The following is a 23,957-nucleotide window of genomic DNA, read 5'->3' as shown; positions in this document are numbered from 1 at the left end:
TGGATGTAAATGTGAATGTGGATGCAGCACAATTTGGGCCTCGGGTAGTTAGGTGTAGAAGCCATCCAGCGATCCTGGCATCCAGCTACACTATAGGAGCGATCCCTTATTTATGAGGACTGGTACACCCCTGGGTGAAATGCCGTGTTCCAACCACCAGTTCTCCTTCCTCTGGCCATCCCCATTACATCAGCCTCATCCACTTCTATTCCTCGTACCTCACACTCTTTAAGCCCAACTACTCTCACTCACTCTCACTCTCACTCTCACTCTTGGTCTGCTCTTGCTCTCGTTCTCGACACACCCTCTTAAAACGGGGTTTGCTCGGAGGCCATTTACCCTCCGCTCCGTTACACCTTTCCACGTCGAAAAGACTCACCAGCAGATAAGCGTTGTTTAAAGTTACTGCAGACACTTTTCCAAGACTATAACTTACATTAATATACAGTCTAATATTTTTTTTATTTTCCATACTACAAATTTTAACTACATGCTGAATTAAAGCTGCTTTTTATTGAATTAATTTACTCGAAAAAGTCCTCAAGTGGAAGTTGATACCATCAAACTGTTCGCTATTATAATCATTATTAATTTTTATCTTGTGATGTTAATTTTTTTTTGAAAAAAATAAAGATTGTATTAATTATTCTTTTTAATTTTTTGACAGTCCAGATAGCCTCTTCAATAATCTTTATATATGTATTAGAAACATTTTTTTTATTTAGTATTACTCTGACGTTTTTTGAATATTCGTAAAAAAAAAAAATTGATTGGTTGGCTAGATTTTATTTAATTTATCGATTTTTTTCAGAAACAAATAATATTTTGTTAACTAAAAAAATTGAAAAACTTGTAAATAATTTGATGAAAATAATAATTTTATTAATCTTTTAAATTGAAACAGGTGTGATGAGTACATGCGAGAGAAATAAGTTAGAAAGCGCTCTCTTACGGAAGAAAGTATCAACACTTCGTAAGTGATTTTAGTTTGATATGTTTTAAAAAATATGAAATTCATGGTAAATTTGTGAAAAATAGAAATTTGTTACCTAAATGAACTTGAGATAAATTTTATGACTATATTTCATAATTTTTTTATAAAATTGCATAATCTAAGCTACTTAAATTTTTATTAACACTTTAGGTAATAAAATGCAAATTGAATGGCAATAGTGATTTAAAAAGGCGATACCACTGAAGCAAAAACAAGCGTAAAAAAAAACAAAACAGCATAAATATCGTGAGTAATATAAACAGTTACGACTCTGAAATAAACAGCAATTGATTTCCACAAGTAATAGATCGATATTGAATTAAAAACAAACGCGGCAACTTTATTTCTGGTGAAGGACATCAATGAGATACAATCTCGGTTTATCGTCTGGATAATTTCAAGCTTATCACGATATTCTTACACCTATAACGAGTTTTCGCTTATTGTATCCATAAATACTTATATTTTAGCATACTGTAAACTAGCCCTATCTGATCTTATCTGATCGTTGTGACCCACGCACTCGGGACTTATTTTCTAGCTCTTATTACTCTGTGCAGACCAATTGAAAATAGTTTACTCCGAAAAAGATAAATGTAAATAAAATCCGAACAAAAACAGTTTCACTGTAAAAAAAATCGCGCTAAGTCCATGTTCATAAGACTATTAGGAAAAAAAAAATTTTTTTTTTCTTTACAAAAAGATACAAAATAAAAAAATCCAAGTAACCGATATGATTGTTTATGATTTTCGGAAATTAAAAAAAATTTTATTTTTTGTGATTTAGTGTGTGTGGTTGCAAAATATTTTACTTTTAATGAAATTCGTAAAATCTATTTACTAGGACTTTAAAAAAATTGAAATACACAATGACGCACACCAAGTACGTTCTAAAATTTTTTTTTTAATTTTTAAATTTACAATAAAATTTTTTTTAATTTCCGAAAATCATAAACAATCATATCGGTTACTTGGATTTTTTAATTTTTTTATTTTGTATCTTTTTGTAAAGAAAAAAAAAATTTTTGTTTCCTAATAGTCTTATGAACATGGACTTGGCGCGATTTTTTTACAGTGAAACTGTTTTTGTTCGGATTTTAGTATTTTTTGTAATTATAATGAAAATTTACAATTGTTACCAACTTAAATCTCGCGTTGACTGCATTTTTTATTACAAACTATCCCCTTGAAGCTACAGTTTATGTAGATGTAATTCCAGTGCACCCTGGCGGCCGTAAATGTAAGCTGTGAATTACTTTTTTTAACTGTAGTTGCGTATCTATAGGAGGATTTCTACACATTTTTATTTTATCTAGTCTGTGGCGCTGACCTTTCTCCATCAAAAAAAAGTCAGGATCGAAATTTGTGAGCGAGCTATAGTATGTGCTGATAAAATTTAATAATTTTAAGTAAATAAATTGTTATAAGTGAATATAATTAATTAATACGGTGAAATAAATTATGAATTACTGTTATGATAAACAAATTGGGTGAAAAAAGTACCGTAGAATTAAATAAAATTTTGCAGCCTCAAAAAACCGTTCTGCTTACAGTAAACATAGATTTGAACGGAACTTGGCGCCAGATTCTACCGAATCTGTGGATAAAATAAAAATGAATTTTATTTTAGTGGGTTGAGTGTTTCAGTACTAATTGAGCTGCCGGCGCTGCATTTACTTTTTACTGACGAAGATAAATTTATGAATCGCGAGAACAATAAGCTCGGTATAGCACTACACGGGAAAAATAAAATGTTTAAATGATAAATGAATACGAGAAAAATTTAATATTCTTATTATATTGTATGAATATAGGAACTATGCATGCCAGGTAAATGGAAATGAAATGAAATGAAAAAAAAAAAAAAAATATTATATCTTTCTTAATGTCACCGAGGCAAAACTCGTAATATTCTTTATTCTTTGACACACTTTTTAATACAATGCTCAGGAAAATAATTTTAACTGGTGCATGAACAATATAAAAAACTTGTATAATTAAATTCACAAATTGTACGACTTTTTTTTCATTTTCCGGTTTTTATTTTTACATGTTTTTTTTTTAATGATTTATAATAATAGAATATTTTTTTCTTTAATTTATATAAAACAACACGGAGAAAAAAATTTTGCTATAGGAACTCTATAGTAGTTAGTTAGTTGTAAAATAAATTATTTAAAATAAATATAGTAGTTAGTTAGTTGTAAAATAAATTATTTGTAAAATAAAAATATGGTCGTCACAAAATTATTTTATTTTCTTAATTATATCAATAAATATTGGACATAAAATTACTACCGTACATGCACCAGAAAAGATAAATAAACGAAAATAAATTTTATTTTGTGTTAAATGGGGTCTTTTTAATGTATTCCGATAACTTATTACTTACCACAATATATTCAACTAATAAATTAAATTAACAGTCACTGCAAATGAACCTTGAAAAACCATAAATACAAATCTGTTCTAACGAAATTCAATTTGATAAAAAAAAAAAAACCTATTTCCTTAAATAAATAAACTGGAAACTTAATTGTCCTCATATATTTTTAATAACCCATGCAGGAAACCCCCAGAGTTGACAAAGGGGCCAGGCTTGGGCCAGTACTGGAAAACCTAGCTTCGGCGTACCTGTATTGGCCCATGCGTGAGCCAGGCTGTTTAACCCAGCTTTGGCCATGCCAATGATTATCCAACCTTGGGCCTAGACTGGCTAACCCAGCCTTGGCCATTCATTGGCGACCCAAGCGTGGGCCGAGACTGGTTAACCCAGCCTCGACCATGCCAATGATTATCCAACCTTGGGCCAAGACTGGCTAACCTAGCCTTGGCCATTCATTGGCGACCAAAACGTGGGCCAAGACTGATTAACCCAGCCTCGACCATGCCAATGATTATCCAACCTTGTGCCAAGACTGGCTAACCTAGCCTTGGCGATTCATTGGTGACCAAGACAATTGCATATCGTCAAAATTGATATAGTCTTAAAAAAATTAAAATATAATAATTTACAGTTGAATTTTTAATATTGATAATTTTAAACATAAAAATTTATCATAAGATATTAAAAATATACAGAACGATGTACAAAGTTTAAAGTAATATAAGAACTTGACTCTTGCATTTTTTTTAACTATAATAAACATTTGTGAAAAATAGTTAATTTTCATCGAAACACAATATTAAATAACATAAATTATATAAATAATAAACCGCCACACTTCGTCACCATATAGATTTAGCTTATCAGAATAATGAGATGTGCATCAACTTATCGGTCGTACGGTGTAAGGGTTAGTTATCAGTCTGGCAAGCGCGCGGCTCGGGTTCGAATCTCGGTTAGAACGGATACGATTTTCACTTTATTTCTATAATTAGCAACAGTTAGGTTCGAATTTACTTTACTTACAAAATAAAATAAAAAAATAACATCCCAATAATTCTTTTTTATCATTTTTTATCAAATGGCATGGGCCAGACTTGAAAATTAACTATGGCTCAGCCCTGGTAACCAGGCATGGGCCAGTCCTGGTAATCAGGCGTGGGCCAGTCCTGGTAACCAGGCTTGGCCCATCGTTATCATCCCAGACTTCAACCAAGACTGAGCCAAGCCTGGCTTACAAGCTTGGCCCAGACTTTTACATAGTTGGGCCAAGCTAGGCCCCGTGGTACTTTCCTCTATGGGAATATGGATGAGTTACAAAATAATTCTGTTTGTCATTTTAGAAGTTTATGAAATATGTCAGCGCACTCCACTACTGCGCAACGTAGGGCGCTCCCAACAATACCGTTTGGCTCTGAGAACAATCCCGTAGAGCTCTGAGAGCTCATCAACATTGAGTTATCAGAACTAAATAATATTTTGTTACTGTAACACTCTACAACGAACAGTAAACTGTGTATAGTTGTGGCAACTCTACAGTTAGGTTACCAGAACGAAATTTTTTTTTCCGTGAATAATAATTTTTTTAATATTAAAGCCATCCCAATCCTTTTAATTTGACGTTACTTTTATAGTGAATTTTAATCAACGCTTTAGCAAAAAATTTTACTATTAATGTGATCTTGTTAAATTAATAATGAAAAAATTATCGTTTAAAATACAAAAATAACAAAAACAATATTGAGATCGATCCAAGCCAGGAATAGAACCTGGATCTCCACCTGGCGTTCTACCATTACTGAAGAATGTTGTTCTTGTACTTTTTAATGAATTTATAATATAAATTTTATACGATCAGGATCACGTGTAATTAGAAAACACAGTTAAATCAATTTAAACAATCATTGATTTGCAATGTTTCGTCCTTATTCTTAAGACTTTATCAAGCTCTGTGGAAAAGAATACAATAATTAACAACATTTGTAAATTTAATGATCATGACAAATAAATAATAATTATTATTAAAAAATAACTAACCTCAACAATGTCTAAACGATCATCAAATTAAAATAAATAGATACATGATCTAAGATCATTGATCTCTTATTATTATAATTTTCATTGCGATTACCAATTGATAATTTGATAAACGCAACAATATTTATAATTTATAACAAACTATAAACGATTATAAATTTTATTGTCAGTTTAACAAAGTCCCAGAAATGGCAAAAATTTTCGTTAAAAATTTTTTATTTAAATTTTTAATAAAAATTAACGTCAAATAGAAGAATTAAGAATAATAATAATAATTTTTATTAAAAAATAAATAAAATTAAATTAAACCATCTGTAAAATAAAACTGTCATTTTTGTTGAGTTTATTTAAATATAATTTTAATTTACTACAAGTGAAAAATCATTGCCAGTTGACGAGAGTTGTCTGTGTTGGACAACCGGAGAAAGAGAGAGAGAGAAGGCGAAATAAAATAGTAGTACATTATATGAGTTGGTAGTTGGTACAGTGTAGAGTATACTGGGTGGATCGAGCCAGAAGTCTGTAATTTAAAGGACAGTTATCCTGATCCTGCAGCTCTGGGTTCACCTACGCAAATTCTCAGTACAGGCCTGTATACACAACTTAAAATACTCTCTCACTTATACTCATATGTCCGACTGGCGATGACGCCTACCTTGAAATTACGCTACTTTACTTCATGGCACTCACTTTCATCTACTTAAGCCCGCGTGTTAGAATTATTATATTTATTCATTATCATTATTATCATTATCCAGCAGACCAGTGAACACATTAAACAGCTCTCTAGCTTTTAGTGGTTTACACGCCGCACCAGCTCCAGAGTCAACACGCATTCGTTTATACCAAACAAAATGTAGTGACAACCTCGCTATATATAATAATATAAAATACGTGAATACTAATATAAGCTCTCAACTATTATGCACCATACTCTATGCTAGACAACATTTTTTCCATGGTTAATTTTATACCCCTCGAGGCTTAATAATTTAAAACCTCCACCTTCGTGTCACCTTGAGAATACCGGGCATCACACAGTGGTTAATAGCGAATTACTGTTTTACCTTCAGGTTAAAACTTTATCATACGGACTGGCTGTGGGTGGAGAGATATTACTTTACTCTGGATGCCTCTGCTCTTTTTAAATGATCTTAATATTAATATAATCTTTACGATAATTCTGATTGTCTTTTAAATATTATTTGTTTATCTCAAAAAATGGTGATATTAAGTAACTAAACATTAATGAAAATAATTAATTAATATAATGATCTGAATGAATCTGATGAAACATAATAATATTTATCTGATGTAATATTAAGTGACCTTGTTACTGGCCCTTGACTGTTAGGTCTATCTCAAAGAAATAAATAAATTTCCCGATTTTTGAAAATTTTCAATTTTCTTAGCGGGAAGTTAAAAATTGTATTAGAAAAAATTACACATTTCATTGGAATATATAAATATTCCAAAATTAAGTTCCTGAAGGGGTTATACGCAGTTGCGAGGCTCAAAAATAACGTTTTTTTACGATTTTTTTGTGGACACAGCTTTTATTCATTAAGTACAAGAGATAGTAATTCTGAAAAAGCACACTTTGAAGAATATAATTGTGTATTACTCGTGTCAAAATATTGATGTACACCGCCTCTGCAGATGATGTCCCGAACGGCCTCCAAAAAAAGGCGCTCGGCGGTGAGCACGATTTCGTCGGTTTGGATTATCTGAAATAAAAAAAAAAGGTGAATTCTTTTAAAGGATAGATAAATGCAGGTATTTAACGAAGAAATAAACAAAATTTTCATTTTTGACAAAATGGCGGCAATTTGAAAAAAATTTTTCGTTTTCGATGAAAATTTTCGCTCTAAATTGTCAAAAAAAAATGGTAAAAAATTTTTTACATCTTATTCCTTCGTTCAATACCTGAAGAATGTATCTAAAAAGATTGTGTCAAAATTTCAGCCCGATTAGTTGAGCCATCTCTGAGAAACTTTGCTCACCGACTCTGAAATGACAGTTTTGAGATAAACGCGTTTAAAGTTTCAGAAGTAGTTTACACATAGGTAAATTTTGTTTTTCTAAACTTACATGGTATCATCGATTCCAGGGCCATAAGAGGTACCTTGTGTAGGATCCTTAGCTTCCAGTAAGTCCAGCTGGTGTTGTCGTCGAGCCATTCTTTATTCGCGCGTGCTCCCTAGCGCTCTCGCGTCGGAGATCATCACACGCTCTGCGTCCTCTTTCTGAGCATAATCATGAGCTGCGGTGCCTAATGAAAGCCCTAATGCACTCATAATGTGTAACAATGATGTTGTACCTTCATTATATGTTGCAGCTGCAATGTAAGCCGCTATTTCAACAACTTTAGAGCCACATGGAACAATTTTCGGACTTATTTTCCAGATTAGCTGATTGTAACTCTCATTATTATTTTGTGTGAATCCACCTACACACCTTTCCAATAAATTTACGTTGCTAAGGTTTTCATTAATTGGATATATAGCTTCGGCAACATCAGCTGGTAAAGCTGGATAATCATGGTTGTAAGAAGATAATGTATCTGTTGCTAGCGCTTGCTGCCAAGTACACCATGAACCTTCTCCACCTGGGCACATTTCGTGTTGAGGATTCTCATCGGTCGAACAATAGTGATAATAAGTTCCCCAAATTGCATTATGCATACTGTCCACAGAATCATAATTTCTTTTTATTGCCAAACCGTAATAAACTGTCAGCTTATCTATTAGCTTAGCTGTGAGCTTACCTTTCCCAGAAAGTACTTTTTTATTAATTGTTTTTCCGTCTTTTTCCATTGATTTAGTCTTATTTTTTGCGGAGTCGTAAGCCCATCCTCTTTTGAACATGCCTGATACATTCTTTTTTAACAATTTCATAGTTATTATAAGGAGCAGCTTTCAGTAACCCAGAATATGTTTTTAAATCGCCATCACCTGTATAGTTTTTGTAACGAACTTGGAATTTTTCGATTGAACGCTTGAACATTTCAATAACAGAATCGACTTCCATTTTACCTGAAGAGCCCTCGTGATTTGCAGCACAAGTTTTTTTATGTTCATCGTACCACTCAGTATACTCTTCAGTATCTTTTTTAGGTTTCCAAACCTCACACTGCTTACAGTAAGAACTTTTCACAACTATATCAATGATTTTTCCAGTGTAATATCCAATCAATGATGTCACTCCATATAAAGAAGAATACCCTCGCTTCTTCCAGGTTCCGTTACCCGAAACTGTTAATTCTCCATCATTTTGGTCACCTTGGTTTCCAGCAGTCGCTTCTTTTTCCTCGGTACAGGCTTTTTCAAACAGTTTTTCAGCTGCTACTTTCACACAAGAATGAATGTTCTCAATAATCAAGTCATAAGTGTTTTGTGTTAAAAAAGCAGGCATATCCATCAAGCCACAAAATTTAGCTGCGCCTTTTAATCCTAGTCCCAGAATTCTCATCACAAATATAAATCTTCTGTTTATTTCGTAAGAATGCTTGACAAAAGGGCTGGAGTTTATCACACGATTCTCACACTTATCACACAGTACAACGATTTTAAAACCAAGTCCACGGGTAGAAGCAGTTTCAAATTTTATGTTTCCCTTACAAGACTTACATTGCACATATTCACTTATCGCAGCAAATACTGTAATGAAGTTTAAAATTCTATATTCAATCGAAGGATCACGTGAAACTAAAATCTCTTTTTGCATTTTGAATTTTTTAGCAGACGCACTAAAACTACTTTCATCCGTTTCAGTAGTCTTTGGATTAAAAGTCTGTGTTCTCTTCTTTCTTCTAGATATTTGGACATTTTCGGTACTTCTACGAGATCTCGAACATTTACGAGGCATTTTTTTAACGATTAAATAAAATTCACAATAAAACACAAAATTCACAGGTAAGTTTGAACTGAACGCACGACTTTACAACGTAGCAGAACAATTTAGACTGACGAAACACTTCTTTTAGGTTATAATATAACTGGATGTGACCTTCAAGTCTTTAGTATACCTAACTATTATACTCGTATTCTACAAGAAAACAATAGAATAAAGGGTCTCAGGTAGCGCGCCTCATGCGTGCATCTGCTCGTCCAGTTCTTACTGGCCCTACTTTCTAACGCTCTGACGTGGCCTTACAAATTCAGGTATATCTCCGACAGTATTTATCGGATTGACTTCAAATTTTCGAGAATATACTCAAATATATGTACATTCCGAAAATGAAAAAAAAAACGATTTTTTGAAAATTCTAACTGCGTATAACCCCTTAATACCAATCCATTGGTATACGCAAAAAAACTATGTCAATTATTTTCATTTTAAAGTTATTCAACCTCAACAACGAGTTTAAGATTAACTGAAAATTTTTATCTCTTGTTTTGATATTTATAAGCGGAAAATCAATTTTTCATGGAATGAATTACTTTTTCGCTAGTCGTGTGAATTTTTTCTTGTCTACTTTACCAGGAAAACTCTTTCTGTTAAAAAAACAAGTGAATCATAGAGATAAAAATAGAATACCTGTTCCTGGTGGGATCACACACAAATTCCAACGAAAATTTGAATAGGTCATCTAAATAAATTTCAAGGTAATGATTGTAAACAAACATTTGTTTTGAATAAAATTTATTTAACATAAATTATAAATTCAAACATTCAAAATTTAAACATTAGATTAAAAAATAATTATTAAATTCAATCACAAATGGGATATCCGCAGCAATAAGGAAATGGTTTTGAAAAATTAGCGGTTTCGTAACCGATTACCCGTCGTTTGCATACCCACTCATAACACCTGTACAAAAAATATTTAAATAAGCTCTGACATGTATTCAATTAATATTTGATATGTTTTCTAAACTGGTAAATTTACCCTTTTATCGACCACTCTCCATTCGCATTGCATGTATATTCCACGCATTGGTCAGTCAACTTATAGTTAGTCTTGAAGGTCTTCCTCGATCTCTTACCATCGTGGGTATTAAAACAGGAGGCTGATTAATAAAGATATTTTATTTAATATTTAAATGTGATTTAAAGAAAAAAAAAAAGAATAATAATTATTTTTAATAATTATATTTAAATTATTACCATCAGATTCAATCCATAAGAAGATGATTAATAAACACACAACAAAACCAGCGAAGATTTTCATTTTTATCTACTTAAGTTAAAGACCTAAGATTCTCAGGTAACGATTGCGACTGGTCGTTTAAATTCTTACGGGCCATTATATATATTTGTAGGGAAGAGTGGGACAAAATAGAGAACTTGGATAAACCCATATTATTTGAAATTTAAATTCGCTGAAGGATCTACTTATAGTTGCATTAAAAATTTTTTTATTGGCGTAAAATAATTTCTTTTAGCATAATATGAATTTATTAAGTCAAAATTTATCATAAAAAATTAATTTTATTAATAAGACTAATTTAAGTGATTTTTTTACATAAGTAAAACTTTTCATTAAAATTATAAATATTTAAATTTATTATATATTTATTTATTTCACAATATAAATATACAATACATATATGTTTAAGGAAATTTTTTAAATTAGTAAAATTTTTTAGTTATTAAACAAATACTTTTCAATATAAATGTTCAAAATCATAAAAAAAAATCATTATAATAATTTTGACAAAAACTTGCCAAAAGTCAAAGATTTTCATTTTTTTTCTCGGATGAACTTGAGACACAATTTTAAATTAAAACTGGTAATTTATAAAAATATGATTTAAAAGTATAAATTATTAAAACAGAACCAAGGTAATGAAAGTTTCATAAAGAATAAAAATTTATAAGTCAGAATTATGATACTTCATTGAAATTGACAGTTGGTTACTTTCTGTAGAAATAAACAATGTTTATAAAAAATTTTTTAAAATAAATATAGATACATTATTGAATTATTAAATATCATTTGAAAGATTTAAACTTTAAGAGTTAGAATCACTCCGAAGTAATCCATCCGAATCACTTGAATATAGATTCCACGCATTTATGAATCACTGTATCGCCAACTTATCTTCTCCTTCAAAGGGACCCACATGTAGTCAGCTATTAATTGATTTAAAAATATTATTAGATATAATTTATCGAAAAAAAAAAAAAAAAACTAAACTGAACTCAGTGACCGGCAGAAAAAAAATTTTAGATTTCTAATTATCCATTGTAGAAAAATTTAGCATTTTTATGTATGACAGTATTAAGTATTTTGATAGTTAGTAATTGAAATATTTGAAATTACTCTTCCTGGTCTAATCTAATAAGCTCTTTCCTGGTCAAAATCGGTTGATTCGTTCGTAAGTTATCGTTGTCGAAAAAAAACCGAAAAAAGGGTTTTTTGGGAATTACTTCGAAATTCCTGGCTCGATCGATTTAAACTTGAAGATTCTTTATGGAACTTTAAAAACTGCGTCGAATGCCGCCAACCGCGTAAAAATCGGTTCATTCATTCAAAAGTTATTGCCGTTTGAAAATTCAAAAAATTAAAAAAAAACGATCAATTTTCAAAGTGGGAAGCTAAAAAAATCACTAAGTTAATGAAATTATTTTCTAATTATTTAAAAAAAAAAGTTAATTATCTAATTATTCAGAAAAATTAATTATCTAATTTTTTGAAAAATTAGTAATTAGAAAAATTAATTATCTAATTTTTTAAAAAATTAATAATTTTTATAGATATATTTCTAATTACTGCATTATGAAACAATGAACTAAACTAGATTATGAATTTTTTCTCTATTGGATAATTATTGATATTGGGTTAGTAAATTTTTTAGTATAATTAAAATTTTTATCCGTCATTATCAAATATTACAATACTTATTAATATGATAAAAAAAATTTTCAAATTTTTCAACAAAGATTAATTAGTGGCAATTAAATTGATGAAAATACAATTTTTGCCGATCACTGACTGAACTTAAGTTATTATTAATAATAATAATGAAGAACAATGCTTACGTTTGGCTTTATTCCAAAAACAAGCTACAATCAGAAAAACAAAAATACTAACAAAAATTTTCATTTTTATTAGCTTGGCTAGTAAAACTACTGACAACTGCTATTCTGGTTGTTCAAACTCTTACTTACCTAACATTTACACGAGGGAGTTAATGTATTCTGCGTATGACGTAATGGCGGGATAGAAACGATAGAATAAATTTAATGAAAATTGTAGAATTTATAAAATTTATATCATCAACACAAAACTTCAAGTTGATGGGTACAATTTATTGTTATTAAAACATTTTATTTTTATTTCTTATTTTATATCATAACTACAAAACGTAATTTTGTTTTACAAACAGTTGGATTTTATTTATTAAAATTGCATTCGTGTTTAAAGTCTGAAAATTTTTAATGATCGCTTTTTCAATTTTTTTTCTAGATGTGATTTACATATCGGTTTAGGACAGAATTTAGGAAACGGTTTCGAATAATTGTAGCCTGTGTTCCCAATTTGGTCTATACAATAATATTCAGCATACCTGTACAAAATATTTTACATTAATTTTCAGAAAAATTAAATCTAAATGATTGAATTACCCGCTACCACCCCATGAATTGTTGCGGCATTTCCAGCTGAAGCACTTTCCATCTTGTATTTCTCTCCATCCTTGTAAATTTTTCTAACCTCGGCTTCATATCCAGGTGGACCAAACCAGCAATCAGCTGGTATTTAAAAAAATGATTTGTTAAAAATTGATGATAAAATTATAAGAACATACACTATTTAAAATTTGAGGAGTTAATACAGAATGAAGATCCAACAATACTAAAAATTCACTTCAGATAAACTTCCGATTGTTCACAATTTATGAAAAAAAAAAAAAAAAAAAAAAATCCTTACCGTTTACTTCAATCAGAAAAAAGCAAAAAAAAGACTCAGAAAAATTTTCATCTTCAGTTTATTTAACAAGTAAAATTCACGACTAACTCGACAACAATTCTGGTTGTCCTAACTTTAAACGGCCTTTATATAGGAATAATATATTAAAAATATGACGCAATAATAAATCCCACTTCTGGCCGATTTATTCAAATATTATTTGAGAAAAAAAAATAATATAAAAACAAAACTTCAAGGCAATAACAAAGTAAACAATTTTTTAAAATAAATTTTATTATGTAAATAACAAATTTAAATTAGTGTTTAAAATAAATATTAATTGAGTATTAAACCGTCAAAACTCATCAATCACGTTTGCTTCAATTCCGGTAGAGTGTCCATCTTGAAGATAAAATCTTCAATTTTTGAGGTCTGATTTACAGATCGGGTGAGGACAGCATTCTGGATACGGTTTCGAGTAATTGTAGTTCTGGTACCCGACAGCATCTTCACACTGCCATACGCCACATCTAAATATCCCGCAAAAAAAATTACTTATAACAATTACACGAATTCCATTTTTTAATATTTGAATTTGACAATTACATATTATTAGGAGTATAACTGTAAGATTAAAAAGTTTTTCGGTAATTTTAACAGAGCTTTTTTTCCGTACAGATTCGAGATTATCTTACGATTTTAATTAGTCTTGATCATTTTATTTACCCAAGAGAAGTCCATGAGCCATCCTCATGGCAAGTGTATTCCGCGCATTCGGATTGTTGGATCATCTTTTCACCGGCTTCGTATATTTTTTCCCCTTCTTCTTTTTGGTTCAAACTTACACAGTTGGCTAATTGTCAAAATAAATTGTTTAAATAATTAGAATTGAAAAATTAAAGCAGAGAAATTAAAAACACTAATCATTGAATGCATGTTTTTTTTATTACTTCAATTTCATTTAAAATTCAATTAATTTTTTCCAATATGCTTAATTGATCCTTCTGCTAATCAATTTCAATATTAATTCATTAAATTTAATGATTAGTTTTAATTATTTACATATCTTTAATCAAATTATTGATACAAAATAAAAAATAACTTATCAAATATTCAAAAAATTTTTTTAATATTTTCTAATGAATAATATCTGTTATCTTTTTTGACATTAATTTTGTTTAAATTAAGATAATATAAAAAATTTGTACGATTGTTATGAAAATAAATATTGAAAAAAAAATAAGGTGTCAATAATTCGTGCATTCATGTTCAAATATTCACCATTAGCTTGGATCCACAAACAGGCGAAAGCGCAGATAACAATAAAGAACGCCTTCATTTTTAATTCAAGAGATTATTAACAATAGAATAGAATAGAATAGAGTATAAGGAAATTCGCAAGCGTCTGAGTAGTGACTGATTAAATTTTCGCGAGGTAGGTATTTATACAGTGGGTAATTTATTCATCTGATTGTTGATGTCAAGACGATTTTAATCTTAATTCTAGTCTCATAGACGGTATAATTAATTCTACACGAACTACATATAACATTGGTGTTAAAAACTTATTAACATACATATCGTTAAGCTAGTGAATATAAATCTGAAGTTTCTGACATCCAATGACTTCCTTAAGAATATTTTATTTATTTTATTAACTCTTATCTGATTTGCTGAGTTTATTATGTACAAGATAATAAATGTTCGTAACCATAGAATTAATGGCTAAAGTAAACAGAAATATTTTGCGGGTTTAAAGAATTTTTATTGCGTTGATTATAATTCTATTATATTAAACTTTATATATTATTTTATTTTTCAGGTTTTTCAAGATACAATTCATTTTGAAAAGAGTTTTGTACTAAAATAGACACTGTGTAATCAGTTTTAAGGGCAAATTGGTTGAGGACAACATTTTGGGAAACTTAATGAATAATTATATTCTGTCGATCCGGTTTGACCTAGGCAGTGGGATTCAGCGCATCTGAAAAAAAAAAAAAAAAAACAATCAAAAAATTAATATTTTTAAATATACTTATCAAATTAATGAAAGTATTCTTTTTCTGTGTCCACAATTTTAATAACTATTGACAATATTTGATCATTTAAAAAAATTTTTAGAAAACCTCATTAGGGAGGAATAAATTCCAATTATATATTTCTCCGTGTATGAGTTTGAACAAAAGCAATTCCCGACAGTGAAAATTAATTTTTAATTTTTTTTATTTATTCATCATGTAATTACTTTTATGTAGATTAGGAAGTCTATTAAAAAATTAAATGTTTGGTAAATAAAAATTGATTATTGAGGTCAGAAAAATTATTTTTTTAGTCGTTGAATTTTTTTGGTATTGAGAATTATTTCAATACTTTATAATTACAGAGAGGGTGATTTTTAATTTTTTGCTATCTATTCATATTTAAATGAAATTGAGGAGTATATAAATGGGCAATTAAAAGAAATAATAATTCTATTAACTTTTAAATAATCGGTAGTTTTTTTTTATTACTCAATTTTCATAAACATGAGTAATTTTTATTCATAAAAAATTTTTTTTTTCTAAAAATAAATGTCTGGATAAATTTATTTAATCATCACTTATTTTTTAAAAATTAAAATTTTTTTCTGGATAACTTTTCATTCCTTAAAAAATCAATATTTCATCTAGATTAAATTACTTCTTTTTTAAAGAGTCCCTATCATATTATTATGATAACTGAAATAACCATTTCATTAAGAATAATTGATAAATTACCAAAAAAATGAAAAATTATAAAAAATATAAGAAATAAATTATAATAAATTGTCAAAAAAAAAAAAATAATTATAAAATGAAAAATTAAATCTTACGTTATTCCATAGTATGCACCATTTTTACATTCGTACTGGACACATTTTTTATCGAACTTAGTACCTTCCGGTACCGTTTCATCTCCTTGCGGATCATCAAACGGTGGGCAATTGGCTTCAAACAAAAACATTAATTGAAAAAATTAAATCTATTATAAATTAATTAAATTATTAAAAATACTTACCACTGGCTTCGACCCACAAGAACGCGACGACACACACAAATAAAATAAAAGTTTTCATTTTCAAAACTCAAATTACAAAAAAATGTTTGTGACTTGGTTGGAATTATTTCGAAGAATGATTCTTTAGCGTCTGAGTCCGAATATTTATAGCTGACACTTCCTAAGCCCACTCTTACCAATTTCGTCACGGTAAATTTTTAGGCAAATTACTAGAGTCCCTCATCTCTCGAACGGACTATCTTATCGCAGAACTATTAAATATAAATTTAAAGTCCACGAGACTTAATTACCAGCTTGATAATAAATTAAATAGTGTGTCGCATAATATAATAAATTATATTTTTTACCGGTTGTTAAAATGAATAAACAAGGTCCACTTGAGCAATATTGACACGGTATATTTACAAAAAATTTAACGGGTATAACAATTCAGTCTGTTAGTTCAAAAAATTAATAATAATAATAAGTAATGAAAAAAAAAAAAAAAAAAAAATCCTATTTGTAAAAAAATTGAAGGATCGAATGTTTTTATGGTAATTTCTACTGTTATTAATGATGTTATTAATAATATTGACCTAGTTATAATTAAACAGATATGTCATTATGTTGACAGCTGATCAATTTTCAATGACACCAATAACTTTTTTTATTATATTACAAACACTAATACTAGTGTTGTTTTTGAAAATGCAAATTTTATAAATTTATCATGTATTAATTTGAAAAAGTATGAACTTTAGGTCAAAGCATAAAAATAATCACATGACTTATTTTAGTATGCATTTTTCCCATGAAAGAAAATTAATTGAAATTTTATTTCAACTTTCTCTCTGGAATAAATCAGTAGAAAGTATTTTAAGAAATGATACTGAAATTAACTGACATCTGAGAATTTTTTGGATTTTTCTAACAACTCAATTATTAAGAAAAAATATTCAGTAAAATAATTCCACATGTAGAAATTGAAAAAGAATTTCAATCCGAATGTTTAAACATATATATTGTTTTTAATAATATTATTTATTATAACAGTTAAATATAATTAATAATTATCTAGTAATTTCGGTATTATTTTATTATACAAAAAAATTCTTGCAAACATCAACTTTTTTTATTTATGAAAAAATCTTTTAGCAGATTTATTTTTGTTGATTTAAGATATCGCAAGTACCCACTTATCTATAAGAGCAATGTATTTCTATAACTGTCGGCTTGCAATCATTTTTTTAATTTAAACGATTATCTATTCTGAAATTTATATAATAAATTTTTTAAAGCGTAAAGAAAATTACTTAATCCAAAAAAAAAAATCTGGAAAACGGTTGACCCTAAAGGCCATCCCTGCAACTTCCCGCCAATTCCATACCTAAACGCTTGAAATTGCACTTATGACGTTTCTGAGCTCTTCGAGCTCAAAAATACAATTTGTGTGTTATTTTGAGCTCTCCGAGCTCAAAAGGCTGATAGAAGTTTAATAAAACAGTATTTTTTGAATTTTCACACTGCATCAATTTCTAATGAATCGATTTTCACGTGGTTGGCAGTATTCCACGCACTTTTTCAGAATCTATGATATACTTTTGAACATAAACTGATCGAACCGAAAATCTTAGAGAAATTTGAAAAATTCACTTTTTCCGAATTTTTTCGACAACGATAACTCACGAATCAATGAACCAATTTTCACGTTCTTGGTGGCGATCGACGTGATTTTTTGGACTCTAAAAATTATTCCATTTTGTCAAATTGATCCAAAAAGAAATCTCGAAGTTATGTGAAAAAAACACTTCTTTCGAAATTTTTCGTTTTCGATAACTCTCGAACGAATCAACCGATTTTGATGGGACTGGTGGAAATCGACGTAGATTTTTAAGTTTAAGAGCTGATTAGTTTTTGGAATTGATCGGTAAAGCCGTTTAGAAGTTATTCCAAGAAAACGATTTTTTGAAAATTTTATTTTTGAGATTTCTCAAAATCTAGCGAACCGAATCGATTCAAATTTTCACGAAATTTAATGGCAATGATACTCTTTGGATCGCCACCTATTTCGATCCGATCGGCCAAGCCGTTCAAAAGTTATAAGAGGTTTACATACATACACACACATACACACATACATACATACAGCCGCACGGACACCATCGCGGGAATAGTCAGGGAAGCTTCCTAGGACCTCAAAACGTCGAGATCTGATGAAAACTCGATTTTCGAAAAACGGGGTAAAAACAATAACTTCCCGATTTTTGAAAATTTTCAATTTTCTTAGCGGGAAGTTAAAAAAATATCTTTTTAATTAACAAGTTTAATTCCATAAATTTTTTCTAAGTTTTGAGCATACAATTTACTGTATGAATAAGTATATTTTTATGAAGTTATGCTGTATAATAATTTTTAGTGTTTCTGAGGGCAAATTGGTTGAGGACAACACTTTGGATAAGGTTTTGAATAATCGTATGATGTTTCTCCAGTTTGTTCTTCACAGCGAAATACTGCACAACTGATAAAAAAAAAAAAAAAAAGATAAATTAATAATTTTAGTGACGAAATTATCAAAGGAAAAAACAGTCTCAAAATGTATTTTTAATTTGTCAGCTATCTTTGACATAAAAAATCCGTAATTAAACGGAGTCAATTATATATAGCCTTGTGCTTTATTTTGAAATATTTGTGGACAAACAAAAATTACGGTAGTTAAAACCTATCGGGATTTTTATTTACTTCTTATGAAATTGTTTTTTATTAATAATTAAAAACTAATTCCCAAGTCTATTTAAAAATCAGATAATAAATTTTACCTGAGACCACCCCATTCTCCATTTTGACAAGTAAATTTGGAACAATTTTTATACTTTATAGTGCCCTCTCTCACGGTTTTAGCTCCCTTTGGGTTGTTCAAAGGCGGACAGTTGGCTTTATATGATAACACAAAATCATAAAATTAAAATTAATTATTAAAATAAATTAATGAAAATACTTACCATTGACTTCGAGCCAAAAAAATGACGCCACACACAAAAATAAAATGTAAAATTTCATTTTAATATTCAAATTACAAAAAAAGTTCGCAATCAACTTGAAATTATATTATACACTGATTTTCCAGTACCTCAGTACGAATATTTATAGCCGACAAACTGCTAAATTCACTTTTGCAAATTTATAAAAAAATTACTGGATTCTTATCTCAAGCTTTGCAAATAAACCATATTGGTAATTAATTACCGATTTTTCTCAGTTTAATGATCAACAAAGTTTAATGATTTTATCTTTATTATTAAGATTATTTATCGATATTCAAGCGATGCTTTGTTGATTCAGTCTCTTTACCATTGCAAATGCCAATAATTTTTTTCCTCGTTCGATAAATGACTTTAATAATAACAGATTTTTTCTTTATTGGTAAATAATTGTAAAAAAATTTTTTTCTGGTAATTAATTGTAACAAGGAATTTGAGAAGCCCAAAACTTGAAGGATTAATAATTGGAAAGAAAATACGATGATAAAATTTAGGAAGAAAATTAGAATTTAAAATTTAGAAAAATATTCTCTATTTCTATTTCTAATTTACACAGAAAAAAATGAACTAAGGTAAAAGACCCCATTAGTGGCACCTTTAACCCTTATTAGTGGCACTTTTTCTTTCAATGAAAAGATGTTCTACTTGGAATAAAAATTAAAAATTTTTTTGATCTAAAGGTTTTAAAGATTAGAAATAAAATATTCACTATTGAAATTAATGATTTCATTAATTGAATAAGTACCAAAATCAAAGAAAGTGTCAGTAATGGGGTCCCCGTTACTAATGGGGTCTTTTACCCTATAATAAATAATAATTAATGGATAATAAATACAACTTTAAACAGTAAAATCGTGATTTTAATAATTAATTTTTGGCATTTATTATTTGAATGTTACACAGTCAAAAATTTTCCGTATTGTATCATAAAAATTTTATGGATAAATTTTTTGAGTACAATACATTAATCGATAATTATAAACTACCCCCACGGAAAAAATATATATTCAGGGATATATCTTTTCAGAATATATCCTGGTATGTATTCCCGGATATATACCAGGGTATACTCAATTTTTCCGAAAAGATATATGATGAAACAGTATATATCCTGGTACATATACACTGATAGAAGGATTTGTTTATAGTTAAAAATATTTGTTAATATTTAACAAATCATTTAATAGAGACCACTTTTTAGTTCTTAACAAATATTTCTTAGTATTTAAAAAGATTTATTAATATTTAATGAATAAATATCAGATTTATTAATAGTTAACAAATCATTTATTAGAAATATTAACAAATATTTTTAACTATAAACAAATCCTTCTATCAGTGTATATATATATACCAGGATATATACTGTTTCATCATATATCTTTTCGGCAAAATTGAGTATATCCTGGCATATATCTCTTCAGAATATATACCAGGATATATTCTGAAGAGATATATCTCTGGATATATAATTTTTTCCGTGGGGGTAAGATAAAAGCCCCAATATATGATCATGTACCAGTATATGATCACTCCATGTATTTGTATACCTATATTTGTGAGTATAGATATACAAATACATGGAGTGATCATATACTGGTACATGATCTTATATTGGGGCTTTTACCTGACCCAAAAATATGTATGTCATTATGTATCATCATACACGATTTGTGTATAAAATAACGCGCAATTTTTTGTTGTATACAATTTAATAACAATATAACAAAAAATAACATTTCAAATAGTAATAACAATAACCTAGAAGAAACAAAACCTGATATGATTAATTATGGATTTCGATAAAGAGAATAAATATTTGAATTCTATAATGTTTTTATTGCGTCAATTAATACTGTATAATATTATTGTATTTTTCTGGCGTGTTATCTTACAATTTTCTACGGGATTATTTTTTACTTATAAAGATGAGATGTAGAATAGTTTTTACTGATTTCCGGGCAAGCTGGACAACAATCTGGGTAACGTTTTGTATTATCCATTATGGGCATGATATTATCTTTACATTGAGGTAATGAACACCTAATATAAAAAAAAGTAAAAATCAAATTTTTTAGTGATGTAAAATTATTGAAGATTTCAAATATTTATATTCATTTGGTGTTGTCATATCATGTATAATTAAAAACCTGTTTAAGGTAGTTCACTCATGACTTATAATACTATTTGTACTATCTTTTACTTTCTTTTTCACTCGCTAGTTCTGTCTTTCTCACGGACTATCTCTTATTGTGCAATTTTTTTTAATATTAAAATTCATTTGTTGTATAAAACTAAAAAAAAAGGTTTTATTAATTTTCAAAATCCCTAAATACGTGGTTTATAATTTTTAAACAAATGATTTTTTCAGTGTTTTGTAAATATATTCTATTCCGTATATTTAAAATCTCGAAAACTTGAAATTTTACATTTATGAGTGAACTACCTTGAACTTTTAAAGTATTAATTTAAAATTCAACAACTAAATCTTACGTTTCACGACTGTATTGACCATTTTGACAAGTATACTTGGTACAATGTAGATCTATATAAAATACAGAACCTTCTTCCACAATATTTTCTAAATCTGAATTCTCCAAAGACGAACAATTGGCTTAAAAGAATAATACAGGATTAAAAATTTGCATTTAATAATTAAATTATTAAATAGTATATTACACCTAGGGAAGTAAAGTAAGAAATGTCTTAGATCACATGTAATTGTTGGCCGAGGCGAAGCCGAGGTCAACAAACATGTGATCTGAGGCTTTCTTATTTACTTCCCGAGGAGTGTATACTATTTTGTCCGACGAAGGCGGAAAGCGGCAACAGTTTAGCGCAGCGGGACGAAAGTTGCCACTTTCTCGCCCGGAGGGCAAAAAATACTTACCGCTGACTTCGACCCACAAAACTGCTATAATACACAAAAATAATTCACAATAAAATTTCATTTTGATTCTCAAATTCTTAATAGCTTGGAAATACCCGAAAAACTGATTCCTCAGCACCTGAGTCTGAATACTTATAGATGACGAACTTTCTAAGCGAAGCCCACGCCGATTTCGTCATGGCTATTTTCTAATAACGAATTCTCAAGTCTTGCCTATGAGCTTTACAAAAAATTAACTAAAATTTCTCCATAATTCAATAATAATTAACAAAATTTAATACGTAACTTATTTTTAGAACTTTGAAAGAATATTTAAATTTCAGGTAATTAATTGCAAAGAAAATTTTTAAAACTTAACTGCGCACATTATTTTTTGATTAAATAAAACTATTACTTTTGCAACAATAAATTATTATCTGCTGCTACGAAAGTATAAACCACAAATTTTTCCTTAAACTTCAAAAACATTTTATCACTTTTCATGAACATAAAATTTCTTACTTGTATAACTTTTTATGAAGATAAAATTTACTACAAAAATTATCAGCAACCTTGAATTTTTCTGGCGATACAAAAAAAATGTACTCAAACCCTATAGAGAAATATTCTAATATAAAATCGTCTTTTTTTACTTTCCTTAAGCTTTACTATTTTTATTTTTTTCTACTTCTCGATTTTCAGAAAATTTTTTTTGTCATTACTCTTTAGATAGAAAAAACAAAATTCAGTGATCCAGATATTTATTTTTACAACCAAAAATTAATTTTACAAATAGCATAAATTATGATGTGATAGACAAAATTTTTTATAAAAATTTCAACAATCTAGACAAAATTTTGATTAGGAAAAATTGAATACATCCAACATTTAACATCCAACATCTAGCATGACAATCGCGGGCAGCAGTCAGGGAATGACTCTGAAAGTTTGTAACGGGTCGCAACGTTTTTCTGACGACAGCGACTTTCAGGACATCTAATTTCAAAACAAATTTTATTATATAAATAAAAAAAATTTCACTTAAAATTTTCTTACGTTAAACCTGACCATGAACCGTCTTCTCCGCAGGTAAATAAACCGCAACCCCACTGGATTGTGGTGCCTACGGTAATATTAGCTCCATTGGGATTGTTCGGATTCAAACAATTAGCTTTTACATAAACAATAAATAATAAGATAGTTAATAAACAAGTTAAAAAATGTATAACTTAAATTACAAATAAGCAAACTTACCTCGCGATTCGAGACACAAAGATGCAATCAGTGCACTCACAAATAAAACAGCAATAGTTTTCATGTTTATTTTATATTTATTGATTTACTGACCCAGTTGAACAGGACTTGATTACTAGTTAAATCTTTGATTGTCTCGATATTTATACGAAGTGTATCGATGTTATTCCGAACGCTAACGGATGTAGTGATAAAAATTTAAGAGTCATATTTATATAAATAAAACTATGTTAATAAAAAATATATGTTGTTTCGATGTCATTAACGTAAGCATGTATTTGTCTCTTATCGTAAAAGTTTAAAATAAAAACTTTGAGTTCAACAACTTGCTCGGAAACTAAACATAAACCTGGAATATTAACAGAGATAAAATAAATCTCTCGTGAATTAAAAATTATCATAAATAAATTACTGTATTGACGAATCTCAGTCATGTAAATTTAAAATGAGATAATACAAAATTTTTGTGATTTTATATTTATATTGTCGAACACAACAACTTTATTTTA

The 23,957-nt window shown here is 28.8% G+C and overlaps 2 protein-coding genes and 2 long non-coding RNA genes across 5 annotated transcripts; all 4 read right to left on the bottom strand.

Annotated features, from left to right (window-relative positions):
- Positions 1-7,005: 7,005 nt before the first annotated feature.
- On the bottom strand, positions 7,006-8,294 carry LOC123260337. The gene is made up of 2 exons (XM_044721367.1): positions 7,509-8,294; positions 7,006-7,144 (listed from the first exon to the last, which is right to left on the bottom strand). Exon 1 carries the CDS (start codon positions 8,282-8,284, stop codon positions 7,601-7,603), a length of 684 nt encoding a protein of 227 aa, XP_044577302.1. The 5' UTR covers positions 8,285-8,294; the 3' UTR covers positions 7,006-7,144; positions 7,509-7,600.
- Positions 8,295-10,078: 1,784 nt separating this feature from the next.
- LOC123260341 lies at positions 10,079-10,661 on the bottom strand. Its single transcript, XR_006508442.1, has 3 exons — positions 10,527-10,661; positions 10,309-10,429; positions 10,079-10,230 (listed from the first exon to the last, which is right to left on the bottom strand). It is a non-coding gene; the product is annotated as an uncharacterized LOC123260341 (long non-coding RNA).
- A 627-nt stretch (positions 10,662-11,288) lies between these two features.
- On the bottom strand, positions 11,289-13,514 carry LOC123260340. 2 transcript variants are annotated; one of them, XR_006508441.1, is made up of 5 exons: positions 13,294-13,502; positions 12,990-13,115; positions 12,534-12,931; positions 12,405-12,428; positions 11,289-11,495 (listed from the first exon to the last, which is right to left on the bottom strand). It is a non-coding gene; the product is annotated as an uncharacterized LOC123260340 (long non-coding RNA). The 2 variants fall into 2 exon arrangements; XR_006508440.1 differs by having other exon boundaries at positions 12,405-12,931; positions 13,294-13,514.
- A 7,641-nt stretch (positions 13,515-21,155) lies between these two features.
- LOC123260338 lies at positions 21,156-22,514 on the bottom strand. Its single transcript, XM_044721368.1, has 3 exons — positions 22,216-22,514; positions 21,819-21,939; positions 21,156-21,368 (listed from the first exon to the last, which is right to left on the bottom strand). Exons 1-3 carry the CDS (start codon positions 22,274-22,276, stop codon positions 21,242-21,244), a joined length of 309 nt encoding a protein of 102 aa, XP_044577303.1. The 5' UTR covers positions 22,277-22,514; the 3' UTR covers positions 21,156-21,241.
- Between the last annotated feature and the right edge of the window lie 1,443 nt (positions 22,515-23,957).

The sequence above is a fragment of the Cotesia glomerata genome, linkage group LG3 (assembly GCF_020080835.1).
Source record: "Cotesia glomerata isolate CgM1 linkage group LG3, MPM_Cglom_v2.3, whole genome shotgun sequence".
Classification (NCBI taxonomy): Eukaryota; Metazoa; Arthropoda; class Insecta; order Hymenoptera; family Braconidae; genus Cotesia; species Cotesia glomerata.
This window is presented reverse-complemented; position numbering and strand designations above follow the sequence as displayed.

What these genes read in the sequence shown, in the direction of transcription:
- LOC123260338 (XM_044721368.1), bottom strand. Translation starts at nt 22,276, where the DNA reads ATGAAATTTTATTGTGAATTATTTTTGTGTATTATAGCAGTTTTGTGG. An exon ending in TTTGTGGGTCGAAGTCAGCG is followed by an intron (nt 21,940 to 22,215) that starts GTAAGTATTTTT and finishes TATTCTTTTAAG; the next exon opens with CCAATTGTTCGTCTTTGGAG. An exon ending in GGTCAATACAGTCGTGAAAC is followed by an intron (nt 21,369 to 21,818) that starts GTAAGATTTAGT and finishes TTTTTATATTAG; the next exon opens with GTGTTCATTACCTCAATGTA.
- LOC123260337 (XM_044721367.1), bottom strand. Translation starts at nt 8,284, where the DNA reads ATGTTCAAAAGAGGATGGGCTTACGACTCCGCAAAAAATAAGACTAAA.